A 15,134-nucleotide genomic window follows, 5' to 3' on the forward strand; every position below is an offset into this window, starting at 1 on the left:
AAACCTGTGCCCCCCTAGTAATTGACTCTTCCACCCTGGGAAAAAGCTCCTGACTATCCACTCTGTCCGTGTCCCTCATAATCTTACAGACTTCTATCAGGTCTCCCCTCAACCTCTATCATTCCAGTGAGAACAAACCAAGTTCCTCCAATTTCTCCTCATAGCTAATGCCCTCCATACCAGGGCAACATCCTGGTAAATCTTTTCTGTACCCTCTCTAAAGCCTCCACATCCTTCTGGTAGTGTGGCGATCAGAATTGAACAACATATTCCAAATGGGGTCCAACTAAAGTTCTATATAACATGACGTTACCAATTTTTATACTCTATACATCGACCAATGAAGACAAGCATGCCATATGCTTTCTTGACCACTTTTTCCATTTATGTTCCCACTTTCGGGGAACTGTGGACCAGTATGCCTAGATAATGCTTCTAAGGGTTCTGCCATTTACTGTATACTTCCCTCCTGCATCAGACCTTGCAAAGTACATTGCCTCATATTAGTCAGGATTAAATTCCATCTGCCGTTTTCTGCTCAGGCCTCCAGCCTATTTATATCCTGCTGTATCCTCGGCAATCCCCCTCACTATCCACAGCTCCCTAATCTTTGTGTCATCCACAAACTTACGAGACCACCCACATTTTCCACCAGATTATTTATATACCTTACAAACAACAGAGGTCCCAGCACTGATCCCTGCAGAACACCACTAGCTACAGATCTCCATTCTCAAAACACCCTTCCATCGCTACTCTCTGTTTTCTGTTCCCAAGCCAGTTTTGTATCCACCTTGCCAGCTCACCTCTGATCCTATACAACTTCACTTTCTGCACCAGTCTGCCATGAGGGACCTTGTCAAAGGCTTTACTGAGTCCATGTAGACAACATCCACTGCCCTACCCTCATCAATCATCTTCATCACTTCCTCGAAAAACTCAATCAAGTTTATGAGACACGACCTGCCCCAGACAAAGCCACGCTGCCTCTCGCTAATAATTCCATAGTTTTATAAATGTGACTGAATCCTGTCCTTAAGAAAGCTCTCCAATAATTTCCCTACCACTGATGTAAGGCTCACCGGATTATCCCTGTTGCCCTTCTGAAACAAATGAATAACATTGGCTTTTCTCCAGTCCTCTGGGACCTCTCCTGTGACTAAAAAGGAAACTAAGATTTCATACAGCGATTTCCTCCCTGGCCTCTCTCAGTGTTCTGGGACAGATCCCATCAGGTCCTGGGACTTGCCTACCTTAGTACTTTTCAAAACACCTAATACCTTTTTTATATTGGCATGCCCTCTCTAGACACGCCATCCGCTTTATCCTTCTCCTTTGTGAATACCGATGCAAAGTGTTCATTAAGGACCTCATCCACTTTCTCCGGCTCCGCATGCAACCTTCCTCTTGCGTGAACCTACCCTTTCCCTAGCTACCCTCTTGCTCCTTATATACTGAAGAACAGAGTGAGGATCAGAGAGTATGTGAGAGAGAGAGAGAGAGAGAGTAATCACTAAGCCACACAGTGAGGTTCAGAGAGAGAGAGTGAGTGAGGATGTCAGAAAGTCACTGAAGGCCATCCCCCTGCTTAGATATTGGTAGGTTGCGCTTACCTTTTATCGCTTGAATAAGGTGCTCTCCCTCCCAGAGCTGCCCAGAACTCCGCAGGTTCCTGAGCTTCCAGAACAGTCTGCTTCTCGTGCTTGGATAGATTGTTGGCCACTGCCTTGGCCATTTCCCGCTCATCGCCGCTGCATCCCTGCAACAACCACTCACTTTGAATCCAGGCCAGAAACATTCCAGAACTTTCTACAGCATTCTGTTTCCTGTGTGCCAACACACGCCAAGTCCCGTTCGCCCCTCACCCTGGTGTTCACGGGGCAGGACCGGCTCCCAGTTAAGAAAGGCCTAAATTGTAATATTCGTGCCTCGTTTCCAAACCCCACTCCCCCCGCCGCCCCATTGGCTGGTTCGTAGGCCTCGTCACACCTCCCTAATGGGAACATAGTCTATTCTCAACTCATTCCACCCGGGACAGAGACATCAGAAACGGGAGCAGGAGTAAACCATTCGGCCCCTTAAACCGACTCCTCTTCCTGTCTGTGCGTCCCTCCCCCGGGGCCCCGTACCCCTGTCTGTGCGTCCTTCCCCCGGGGCCCCGTACCCCTGTCTGTGCACCCCTCCCCCCGGGGCCCCGTACCCCCGAGTGCACCCCTCCCCCCGGGGCCCCGTACCCCCGAGTGCGCCCCTCCCCCCGGGGCCCCGTACCCCTGTCTGTGCACCCTTCCCCCGGGGCCCCGTACCCCTGTCTGTGCGTCCTTCCCCCAGGGCCCCGTACCCCTGTCTGTGCACCCTTCCCCCGGGGCCCCGTACCCCTGTCTGTGCGCCCTTCCCCCCAGGGCCCCGTACCCCTGTCTGTGCACCCCTCCCCTGGGGCCCCGTACCCCTGTCTGTGCGTCCTTCCCCCGGGGCCCCGTACCCCTGTCTGTGCGCCCTTCCCCCCAGGGCCCCGTACCCCTGTCTGTGCGCCCCTCCCCTGGGGCCCCGTACCCCTGTCTGTGCGTCCTTCCCCCGGGGCCCCGTACCCCTGTCTGTGCACCCCTCCCCCGGGGCCCCGTACCCCTGTCTGTGCACCCTTCCCCCCGGGGCCCTGTACCCCTGTCTGTGCGCCCTTCCCCCCAGGGCCCCGTACCCCTGTCTGTGCGCCCCTCCCCTGGGGCCCCGTACCCCTGTCTGTGCGTCCTTCCCCCGGGGCCCCGTACCCCTGTCTGTGCACCCCTCCCCCGGGGCCCCGTACCCCTGTCTGTGCACCCCTCCCCTGGGGCCCCGTACCCCTGTCTGTGCGCCCCTCCCCTGGGGCCCCGTACCCCTGTCTGTGCGTCCTTCCCCCGGGGCCCCGTACCCCTGTCTGTGCACCCCTCCCCCGGGGCCCCGTACCCCTGTCTGTGCACCCCTCCCCTGGGGCCCCGTACCCCTGTCTGTGCACCCCTCCCCTGGGGCCCCGTACCCCTGTCTGTGCGTCCTTCCCCCGGGGCCCCGTACCCCTGACTGTGCACCCCTCCCCCGGGGCCCCGTACCCCTGTCTGTGCGCCCCTCCCCCCGGGGCCCCGTACCCCTGTCTGTGCACCCCTCCCCCCGGGGCCCCGTACCCCTGTCTGTGCACCCCTCCCCCCGGGGCCCCGTACCCCTGTCTGTGCACCCCTCCCCCCGGGGCCCCGTACCCCTGTCTGTGCACCCCTCCCCCCGGGGCCCCGTACCCCTGTCTGTGCACCCCTCCCCCCGGGGCCCCGTACCCCTGTCTGTGCACCCCTCCCCCCGGGGCCCCGTACCCCTGTCTGTGCACCCCTCCCCCCGGGGCCCCGTACCCCTGTCTGTGCACCCCTCCCCCCGGGGCCCCGTACCCCTGACTGTGCACCCCTCCCCCGGGGCCCCGTATCCCTGTCTGTGCGCCCCTCCCCCCGGGGCCCCGTACCCCTGTCTGTGCACCCCTCCCCCCGGGGCCCCGTACCCCTGTCTGTGCACCCCTCCCCCCGGGGCCCCGTACCCCTGTCTGTGCGCCCTCCCCCTGGGGCCCCGTACCCCTGTCTGTGCGCCCCTCCCCCCGGGGCCCCCGTACCCCCGAGTGCGCCCCTCCCCCCGGGGCCCCGTACCCCCCAGTGCGCCCCTCCCCCCGGGGCCCCGTACCCCCCAGTGCGCCCCTCCCCCCGGGGCCCCGTACCCCCCAGTGCGCCCCTCCCCCCGGGGCCCCGTACCCCCGAGTGCGCCCCTCCCCCCGGGGCCCCGTACCCCCGAGTGCGTCCTTCCCCCCGGGGCCCCGTACCCCCGAGTGCGTCCTTCCCCCCGGGGCCCCGTACCCCCCAGTGCGTCCTTCCCCCCGGGGCCCCGTACCCCCGAGTGCGTCCTTCCCCCCGGGGCCCCGTACCCCACAGTGCGTCCTTCCCCCCGGGGCCCCGTACCCCCGAGTGCGTCCTTCCCCCCGGGGCCCCGTACCCCCGAGTGCGCCCCTCCCCCCGGGGCCCCGTACCCCTGTCTGTGCGCCCCTCCCCCCGGGGCCCCGTACCCCTGTCTGTGCACCCCTCCCCCCGGGGCCCCGTACCCCTGACTGTGCACCCCTCCCCCGGGGCCCCGTATCCCTGTCTGTGCGCCCCTCCCCCCGGGGCCCCGTACCCCTGTCTGTGCACCCCTCCCCCCGGGGCCCCGTACCCCTGTCTGTGCGCCCTCCCCCTGGGGCCCCGTACCCCTGTCTGTGCGCCCCTCCCCCCGGGGCCCCCGTACCCCCGAGTGCGCCCCTCCCCCCGGGGCCCCGTACCCCCCAGTGCGCCCCTCCCCCCGGGGCCCCGTACCCCCCAGTGCGCCCCTCCCCCCGGGGCCCCGTACCCCCCAGTGCGCCCCTCCCCCCGGGGCCCCGTACCCCCGAGTGCGCCCCTCCCCCCGGGGCCCCGTACCCCCGAGTGCGTCCTTCCCCCCGGGGCCCCGTACCCCCGAGTGCGTCCTTCCCCCCGGGGCCCCGTACCCCCCAGTGCGTCCTTCCCCCCGGGGCCCCGTACCCCCGAGTGCGTCCTTCCCCCCGGGGCCCCGTACCCCACAGTGCGTCCTTCCCCCCGGGGCCCCGTACCCCCGAGTGCGTCCTTCCCCCCGGGGCCCCGTACCCCCGAGTGCGCCCCTCCCCCCGGGGCCCCGTACCCCTGTCTGTGCGCCCCTCCCCCCGGGGCCCCGTACCCCCGAGTGCGCGGCCTTCCCCGCGGATCGCTTACCTTCCCACACCACAAGTAGGTGGTCTGCTCGGTCTTGAGGACGAAGATGTCGTTGGAGTTGAGGGACGAGGCGCGGGCCGGAACCTCGGTGGCTTTTGTGTTGAGTTCGTCAGTGCCGCGGACCTGGAACAATCTGATTGGTGCTTCCTCCTTCATCCCACTGCGGCCTGTCCCTCCCTGCCGCCATGGACCAAAACAACCCAACGTCAACCTCGCCCTCGGCATTCGGTGATTGAACCGTGCGGAGCCCCTCCCTCACCCCCACCCTCCCCCACCCTCCCCACCTCCTCCCTCACCTCCTCTCTCCCTTCTGCATGCACCCCACCTTCATGTCCCCCACCCTCACCCCCCCAACCCTCACCCCCCCCACTCTCCCCCACCCTCACCCCCCAACCCTCACCCATCCTCACCTCCCCCACCCTCACCTCCCCCACCCTCACCTCCCTCACACTCACCTCCCCAACCCTCACCCACCTTCATCTCCCCCACCCTCTCCCACCCCACCCTCACCTCCCCCACCCTTTTCCTCCCCCATCCTCATCTCCCCCCCGCCACCCTCACCCTCCCACACCCCCACCCCCCTCACCCTCTACCCTCCTCCCTCTCCGCCACCCTCCTCCTCTCCACCCCCTCCCCCACCCCACCCTCTCCTCCACTTACCCCTACCCCACCCTCACTCTGTTGTCTCTCCCACCCACCCTCACCCACACCACTCTCTCCTACTCTCCCCCTCCCCCACCCCACCCACGCCCCTTCCCCACCCTATCCCGTCTCCCACCCCCTCCTGCCTCAGCCCACCGCGAGCTTTGATGCTGGAAGCAGGGAGCTGATTGGCTTACCGCGTAAATGATGAATCTGCCCTTGAAGATGGCGAGGAAGTGCCGAGGCTCTTTACCCATGGTCACTCGTACCTGAACCGGCTCACCGTTATACCGATCGTCCAGGCTGACAGCTTGGTAGGCCGAGGCTGCAATCTCATCCTGGGAGGCGTGGAGCCCCTGAGAGAAGGGAAGGCACGGAGAGTATTAGTCAGAGCACGGAGAGTATTACTCAGAGCACGGAGAGTATTAGTCAGAGCACGGAGAGTATTACTCAGAGCACGGAGAGTATTAGTCAGAGCACGGAGAGTATTACTCAGAGCACGGAGAGTATTACTCAGAGCACGGAGAGTATTAGTCAGAGCACGGAGAGTATTACTCAGAGCACGGAGAGTATTAGTCAGAGCACGGAGAGTATTACTCAGAGCACGGAGAGTATTAGTCAGAGCACGGAGAGTATTACTCAGAGCACGGAGAGTATTACTCAGAGCACGGAGAGTATTACTCAGAGCACGGAGAGTATTAGTCAGAGCACGGAGAGTATTACTCAGAGCACGGAGAGTATTAGTCAGAGCACGGAGAGTATTACTCAGAGCACGGAGAGTATTAGTCAGAGCACGGAGAGTATTACTCAGAGCACGGAGAGTATTACTCAGAGCACGGAGAGTATTACTCAGAGCACGGAGAGTATTAGTCAGAGCACGGAGAGTATTAGTCAGAGCACGGAGAGTATTACTCAGAGCACGGAGAGTATTACTCAGAGCACGGAGAGTATTACTCAGAGCACGGAGAGTATTACTCAGAGCACGGAGAGTATTAGTCAGAGCACGGAGAGTATTAGTCAGAGCACGGAGAGTATTAGTCAGAGCACGGAGAGTATTACTCAGAGCACAGAGAGTATTACTCAGAGCACGGAGAGTATTAGTCAGAGCACGGAGAGTATTACTCAGAGCACGGAGAGTATTAGTCAGAGCACGGAGAGTATTACTCAGAGCACGGAGAGTATTAGTCAGAGCACGGAGAGTATTAGTCAGAGCACGGAGAGTATTACTCAGAGCACGGACAGTATTAGTCAGAGCACGGAGAGTATTACTCAGAGCACGGAGAGTCTTACTCAGAGCACGGAGAGTATTAGTCAGAGCACGGACAGTATTAGTCAGAGCACGGAGAGTATTACTCAGAGCACGGAGAGTATTACTCAGAGCACGGAGAGTATTAGTCAGAGCACGGAGAGTATTAGTCAGAGCACGGAGAGTATTACTCAGAGCACGGACAGTATTAGTCAGAGCACGGAGAGTATTACTCAGAGCACGGAGAGTATTAGTCAGAGCACGGAGAGTATTAGTCAGAGCACGGAGAGTATTACTCAGAGCACGGAGAGTATTACTCAGAGCACGGAGTGTATTACTCAGAGCACGGAGAGTATTACTCAGAGCACGGAGAGTATTACTCAGAGCACGGAGTGTATTACTCAGAGCACGGAGAGTATTACTCAGAGCACGGAGAGTATTAGTCAGAGCACGGAGAGTATTAGTCAGAGCACGGAGAGTATTACTCAGAGCACGGAGAGTATTACTCAGAGCACGGAGAGTATTACTCAGAGCACGGAGAGTATTAGTCAGAGCACGGAGAGTATTACTCAGAGCACGGAGAGTATTACTCAGAGCACGGAGAGTATTAGTCAGACCGCTGCACGCTCAGATGCAATGCAAATCCTTGGAGTGGGTGAAGGGATGGGATGTGGGTGTCACTGGCTGGGCCAGCACTTATTGCCCATCCCTGAATGCTCTCAAACTGAGTGGATCGCTAGGCCATTTTCAGGGGCATTTAAGAGTTATAGATACTTGCAGCATAGAAACAGGCCATTCGGCCCAACTTGTCCCTGCCACCCAGTTTTTACCACTAAGCTAGTCCCAATTACACACACCAATCTTACCCATGTAACAACCTCAATTATTTTTAGAAGACAAAATTGTACCTGCCTCTACTACTACCTCTGGCAGCTTGTTCCAGACACTCACCACTCTCTGTGTGAAAAAATTGCCCCTCTGGACACTTTTGTATCTCTCCCCTTAAACCTATGCCCTCTAGTTTTAGACTCCCCTACCTTTGGGAAAAGATATTGACTATCTAGCTGATCTGTGCCCCTCATTATTTTACAGACCTCTATAAGATCACCCCTCAGCCTCCTACATTCCAGGGAAAAAAATCCCAGTCTATCCGGCCTCTCCTTATAACTCAAACCATCAAGTCCCGGTAGCATCCTAGTAAATCTTTTCTGCACTCTTTCTAGTTTAATAATATCCTTTCTATAATCGAGCTTGCAACACAGGGACCAATCCAGTGACACTTAGCTACATTCCTTTGGGTTAAATAAGCATCAACCCCACCCCCAAACCTGACCACCCACACACCCCCGCACTCCCTCCCCCCACCCCCTCCCCGATCGATGGATTACCATCGGGAGATCCTGTTAATTACAACCAGTTTCGGGGATTCCAGGAGGGTCAACCTTCAGCTGGAACTTTGGGGACCTGGGAATACTCAACGTCAAGTTGTAAAAGCTTCTTTTTGTCTAAATTACAACGAAACTGACTCCCCAACATAATTAGTAAATGCAGCTCTGTATAACTAGTCACATGGTCTTACAGCGCTTGAGTATTTCAGGAAAAAAGGCACTTTGTCGAAGTTTTTCGCCTGGCACTCATCAGAACGATCGCAGCATTTGATATTCTTGTGAATTGTCCTGATGAGTGACAGGCGAAAAGCTTCAACTAAATATCTCTTTTCAGCAAGACTCAAGCCTTGGTGTATTTTTTCAAATCCGTTTAAAATCAAAAACCAAGATGGCAATAAACATATTTCCATCTACAGCCATCAAATTGCATCAAGACATTGCCCCTTAGTGTCCAGGGTAGAGGGATTAGTGGGTATAATATGTAGGGATATGGGGGTAGGGCCTGGGTGGGATTGTGCAGACTCGATGGGCCGAAGGACCTCTTTCTGCACTGTAGGGTTCTACGATCTATGAAGCGAACATTCTTAAAGAGATCAAGAAATCTTTTTAAAGTCAATTCTTTATTTTTAAAAATGACATCCTCAATCGTGAGTTATCCACAGTGAGAACTCGATCCCACAGCCTGTCAGCAACGGGAGGTCCCTACCTGCCACATGTAGAGAATGTAGGCCGTCTTGTTGGTTTTCACGTATGTGTAAAGCACCAGGTAGCAGTCTCCCCCGTAGAACTGGCCGTATGTCTTGGGATCCACCGGGACAGGCTCATTGCCCTCGATTCTCCACACCTGATCCAGAGATCGCAACATGTCAATCGCCACTTGAAATTACACAGAAACACAGGAGATAGGAGCAGGAGGCGGCCATTCGGCTCTTCGAGCCTGCTCCGCCATTCGATCACGGCTGATCGTCCAACTCAATTGCCCAATCCTGCTTTCTGCCCCATAACCTTTGATCCCGTTCACCCCAATATCCAGCCGCCTCTTGGACGCAAGAGACTGAGGGGTGGCCTGATAGATGTTTACAAAATCATAAGAGCCTGGATAGAGTGGGGTGTCGGAGACTTTTTCCCCAGGGTAGAAATGTCAGTTATGAGGGGACACGGGTTTAAGGTAAAAGGAGGAAAGTTTAAAGGAGATGTGAGAGGCAGGTTTTTTTTTTACACAGAGGGTGGTAGGTGCCTGGAATGTGCTGCCAGAGGAGGCGGAGGAAGCAGATACAATAGCAACATCTAAGAGGCAAGGAATAGAGAGATACGGAGCACATGGAGGCACAAGGTCCTTAGTTCAGGAAGGTGTCATGTGTCAGCACAGGCTTGGAGGGCTGAAGGGCCTGTTCCCGCGCTGTACTGTTGTTGGAGAGAATGGTCCAGGGAAGAGGACCTCCAAGCACGCAGATAGACTGGAGAGGTTGGGAAAGTTCTCCGCGGAGACAAGAGAATAGTGAGGGGAGATATAACCAGAGATCGTCAAACCGATCAGGGAACCGGACAGTGTGGATAGAGAGGAACTGTTCCCATTGGTGGAAGATCGAAAGAGGGCAAAGATTTAAACCCAATGGCAAAAGCACTGATGATGACACGAAGCAAATCGTTTTTCACACAGCGAGTGGTTAGGATCTGGAATGTACTGTCTGAGAGTGTGGTGGAGACAGATTCACACAGCGAGTGGTTAGGATCTGGAATGTACTGTCTGAGAGTGTGGTGGAGACAGATTCACACAGTGAGTGGTTAGGATCTGGAATGTACTGTCTGAGAGTGTGGTGGAGACAGATTCACACAGTGAGTGGTTAGGGGATCTGGAATGTACTGTCTGAGAGTGTGGTGGAGACAGATTCACACAGTGAGTGGTTAGGATCTGGAATGTACTGTCTGAGAGTGTGGTGGAGACAGATTCACACAGTGAGTGGTTAGGATCTGGAATGTACTGTCTGAGAGTGTGGTGGAGACAGATTCGCACAGCAAGTGGCTAGGATCTGGAATGTACTGTCTGAGAGTATGGTGTAGACAGACTCACACAGCGAGTGGATAGGATCTGGAATGTACTGCCTGAGAGTGTGGTGGACATAGATTCACATAGTAGGTGGTTAGGATCTGGAATGTACTGTCTGAGAGTGTGGTGGAGACAGATTCACACAGCAAGTGGATTGGATCTGGAATGTACTGTGTGAGAGTGTGGTGAAGACAGATTCACAAAGGGAGTTGTTAGGATCTGGAATGTACTGTCTGAGAGCGTAGTGGAGACAGATTCACACAGTGAGTGGTTAGGATCCGGAATGTGCTGTGTGAGAGTGTGGTGGAGACAGATTCACAGTGAGTGGATAGGATCTGGAATGTACTGTCTGAGAGTGTGGTGTAGACAGACTCACACAGCGAGTGGTTAGGATCTGGAATGTACTGTCTGAGAGTGTGGTGTAGACAGACTCACACAGCGAGTGGTTAGGATCTGGAATGTACTGTCTGAGAGTGTGGTGTAGACAGACTCACACAGCGAGTGGTTAGGATCTGGAATGTACTGTCTGAGAGTGTGGTGTAGACAGATTCACACAGCGAGCGGTTAGGATCTGGAATGTACTGTCTGAGAGTGTGGTGGAGACAGACTCACACAGCGAGTGGTTAGGATCTGGAATGTACTGTCTGAGAGTGTGGTGTAGACAGACTCACACAGCGAGTGGTTAGGATCTGGAATGTACTGTCTGAGAGTGTGGTGTAGACAGACTCACACAGCGAGTGGTTAGGATCTGGAATGTACTGTCTGAGAGTGTGGTGGAGACAGATTCACACAGCAAGTGGATAGGATCTGGAATGTACTGCCTGAGAGTGTGGTGGACATAGATTCACATAGTAGGTGGTTAGGATCTGGAATGTACTGTCTGAGACGGTGGTGGAGACAGATTCACACAGCAAGTGGATTGGATCTGGAATGTACTGTGTGAGAGTGTGGTGGAGACAGATTCACAAAGGGAGTTGTTAGGATCTGGAATGTACTGTCTGAGAGCGTAGTGGAGACAGATTTACACAGTGAGTGGTTAGGATCCGGAATGTGCTGTGTGAGAGTGTGGTGGAGACAGATTCACAGTGAGTGGATAGGATCTGGAATGTGCTGTGTGAGAGTGTGGTGGAGACAGATTCACACAGTGAGTGGCTAGGATCTGGAATATACTGTCTGTGAGTGTGGTGGAGACAGATTCACACAGCAAGTGGTTAGGATCTGGAATGCACTGTATGAGGGTGTGGTGGAGACAGATTCACACAGTGAGTGGCTGGAATCTGGAATGTACTGTCTGAGAGTGTGGTGTAGACAGACTCACACAGCGAGTGGTTAGGATCTGGAATGCACTGTCTGAGAGTGTGGTGGAGACAGATTCACACAGCGAGTGGTTAGGATCTGGAATGCACTGTCTGAGAGTGTGGTGGAGACAGATTCACACAGCGAGTGGTTAGGATCTGGAATGCACTGTCTGAGAGTGTGGTGGAGACAGATTCACACAGCGAGTGGTTAGGATCTGGAATGCACTGTCTGAGAGTGTGGTGGAGACAGATTCACACAGTGAGTGGTTAGGATCTGGAATGTACTGTCTGAGAGTGTGGTGGAGACAGATTCACACAGTGAGTGGCTGGAATCTGGAATGTACTGTCTGAGAGTGTGGTGGAGACAGATTCACCCAGTGAGTGGTTAGGATCTGGAATGTACTGTCTGAGAGTGTGGTGTTATAAAATAATAGATTCTACAGTGCAGAAGGAGGCCATTTGGCCCATCGCTCCTGCGTCGACCACAATCCCATCTATCTCCATAACCCCATGTATTTACCCTTCTAATCCCACCGAAACTAAGGGGAAATTTAACATGGTCAATCAACCAAACCCACACACGTTTGGATTGTGGGAGGGAACTGGAGCACAAAGAGGAAACCCACACAGCCATGGGGAGAGCCTGCAAACTCCGCACAGACTGTGACCCGAGGCTGGAGCTGTGAGGCAGCAGTGCGAACCACCATGCCGCCTTATGGGGATCGGGCCTGGGTGGGATTGTGGTTGGTACAGACTCAATGGGCCGAATGGCCTCCCTGTGCACTATAGGATTCCTGGGTGGAAACAGGCAAGCGAAAGTAATAATTTAACATTCAACCTCGCCTTCCTGCTTTGGGTAGATGTATCACCTGACCTGACATTGGTGTTACAGGTTGGGAATATTCCAGAGTTTGAGTCTTGTTTAGTCACTGGCAAAGAGTAGACCATGGTACGCTGCTGGTTCCTGTTCAAATGTGTCATCCCACCAGCTGAGGGGTTCCCTGGGATTGGTTTGTGACGCATTTGGTGTTCGAATAGCTGGATAACACTCACTCTTTAGGCACCCACATGAGCCAACCTGTGCCACAGCCCTCGAACCCCATCGATGGGCAGTGCCACCAGGCATGAAGATGCATTAGTTTATTTTTAAATTAAAAGAAAAAAGTTTATTGAATAGTATCACAAGTAGGCTTATATTAACACTGCAATGAAGTTACTGTGGAAATCCCCTAGTCGCCACACTCCGGGTACACTGAGGGAGAATTTAGCATGGCCAATGCACCCTAACCAGCACGTCTTTCGGACTGTGGGAGGAAGCCCATGCAGACACGGGGAGAATGTGCAGACTCCACACAGACAGTGAGCCAAGCCGGGAATCGAACCCTGGTCCCTGGCGCAGTGAGGCAGCAGTGCCAACCACTGGGCTGCATTAGGACTGTAGTCAATCACTTCCACAAGGTTCCAGTCACAACAATCCCTCACTGTTCCCTGGAATTCTGGAAAGAGTATGTCAATATGTTCCACTGGGAATACACTGTGGAAGCTGACACTGTGACACAGGAATACTTGGAAAGGGGGGAGACTGAATAAGCTAAGGGAAAAGGGCAGCAGGTGTGAGACTAACTGGATAGTTTGTTCAAAGAGCTAGCATCAGCACGATGGGCAGAACGATCTCCTTCTGCACTGTGAGGCCCCGATGTGGATTCTGACTAATTAAATGCAGTGTCCCGCTGGTATCTATGGGAACTATTTGCCCTCTTCAAATAAGCAACATCTCAAGGTTTGAAAGGGTTAACAGTCACACAAGTTTAACAATCGCATAAGCTGCTATGAGCGATACCACAGGTCATTATAGATGTCGACCCAGGTAAGCAGCAAGGCCTTTATCCTGAGAGAATTCATTAAATCAAACACCTGAACGTGGGCAGAGGGATTGATATCCACAAACCCAGACACACAATGGCGACACGGTAGCACAGTGGTTAGCACTGCTGCCTCACAGCACCAGGGACCCGGGTTCGATTCCCGGCTTGGGTGACTGTCTGTGTGAAGTTTACACGTTCTCCCTGTGTCTGCGTGGGTTTCCTCCGGGTGCTCCTGTTTCCTCCCACAGTCCGAAAGTTGTGCTGGTCAGGTGCGTTGACCCGACCGGGCGCAGGAGTGTGGCGACTAGAGGAATTTCACAGTAACTTCGACGAAGTGTTAACGGGACGCTTACTTGTGACTAATAAATAAACTTTTAAAAAATACAAGCTGCAATGTCAAGGATACTTTGTAACAATAATGAATTAGGCCAGCTAATATGATTAAATCATCATGCTGATTGGATATTCTAATTAAGCAAGTGGCAATGGTAGTGATTGGTGTTCAACATTTCTATCTTATGGATGATGTAACCTTAATCAATAGTTGTGAGAGGATAGAGATAGTTCCTATACCTTGATTGGTATATGTTAATTACTTGCCATTGAATCTGAAACTACATCTGCTTGTGTATTCCTGAATTCCGTACTCTAGCTAGCTGCAGATGACCTTCCTATAGTTATAAAATAAATTGCCATTATGAAACACTCAGAGACTTTGTTTATCTCCTTGAAGGGGACATCATAGTAAATACACTGACAGGTAGAACATCAAAGTAAGCTCCACAACAAAGGCGAACAGAGCCTCACTCACCTCGACTTTCCCAGATGCATCATCCACCATCCTCTGCCGAGCTGCAAAGTCGGGTCTGGCGTGTAGCTGAGTCACATCAAACTTAGTCTGCTCCACTTTGGCTGCAACAAGATCAAGGAGAGCATGAAAACCCGGAGGAAGATCCTTGATGGAGAGGGTCACTGCACATAAAATATACAAGTGGAGCAACAGACCATTCGGCCCATCTAGTCTTTGGCGTTTATGTTCCAGTTAACCCTATCAGCACAGCCGTCCTCCTCCTTCCCCCAGCAATCTGCTCACACACAAAGAATGGATGCTTGACCTCACTGCCTCTGAGTGTAATGGAAGTGGAGATCTCAAAACAAAACTGAAGAGAAATCCAAAACTGGGGGTGGGGTGGACATGGTTGTCGCTGGTTGGGCCAGCATTTATTACCCATCCCTAACTGCCCAAAGGCAGTTGGGAGTCAACCACATTGCTGTGGCTCTGGAGTCACATGTAGGCCAGACTGGGTAAAGATGACAGATTTCCTTCCCTACAGGACATCAGTGAACCAGATGGGTTTTTCCGACAATCGGCAATGGTTTTATGGTCAATAAATTCTTATTTTCAGATTTTTTTATTGAATTCAGTTTCCACCATCTGCCGAGACGGGATTCGAACCCGGGTCCCCAGAACATTAGCTGAGTTTCTGGATTAATAATCTAACAATAATCCCACTAGGCTATCACCTCCCCTATGAGGCTGAGTGGATTGCTCAGCTGAGAACCAGCCTGGATTCGATGGACTGAATGGCCACCTTCTGTGCTCTAAGTAACTCTACAAATTACCAGAGAACCCAGTTTTAGGACAATTGGCAAAAGAAGCAGAGAGGGGAATTTTTATCTTTTACACAGTGGGTGGTTACCATTTGGAATATTCCAGAAAGGGCAGTGAGAATCGATTCAATAGTAACTTTCAGAAATTCTTGAAACAGGAGGAACTGCGGAGAAATGGGGAAAGAGTGGGGCCAACCTGAATCTCTAAAAGTTCTTTCATTGGATGCAGGTGTCACTGGCTGGGCCAGCATTTATTGCCCCTTGAGAAGGTGGTGGTGAGCTG

The 15,134-nt window shown here is 54.0% G+C and overlaps 1 protein-coding gene across 1 annotated transcript in view; it reads right to left on the bottom strand.

The window, feature by feature from the left end:
* The window catches only part of vill (villin-like), a 77,656-nt gene that overhangs the window by 13,926 nt on the left and 48,596 nt on the right, over window positions 1-15,134 (bottom strand). Inside the window, 5 exon segments of the mRNA XM_080213633.1 lie at window positions 1,614-1,759; window positions 4,755-4,931; window positions 5,594-5,752; window positions 8,737-8,874; window positions 14,052-14,152. Of these exon segments, the coding sequence (XP_080069759.1) occupies window positions 1,614-1,759; window positions 4,755-4,931; window positions 5,594-5,752; window positions 8,737-8,874; window positions 14,052-14,152 (721 nt within the window).

The sequence above is a fragment of the Carcharhinus amblyrhynchos genome, chromosome 2 (assembly GCF_965287045.1).
Source record: "Carcharhinus amblyrhynchos chromosome 2, sCarAmb.v2.hapA, whole genome shotgun sequence".
Lineage (NCBI taxonomy): Eukaryota > Metazoa > Chordata > Chondrichthyes > Carcharhiniformes > Carcharhinidae > Carcharhinus > Carcharhinus amblyrhynchos.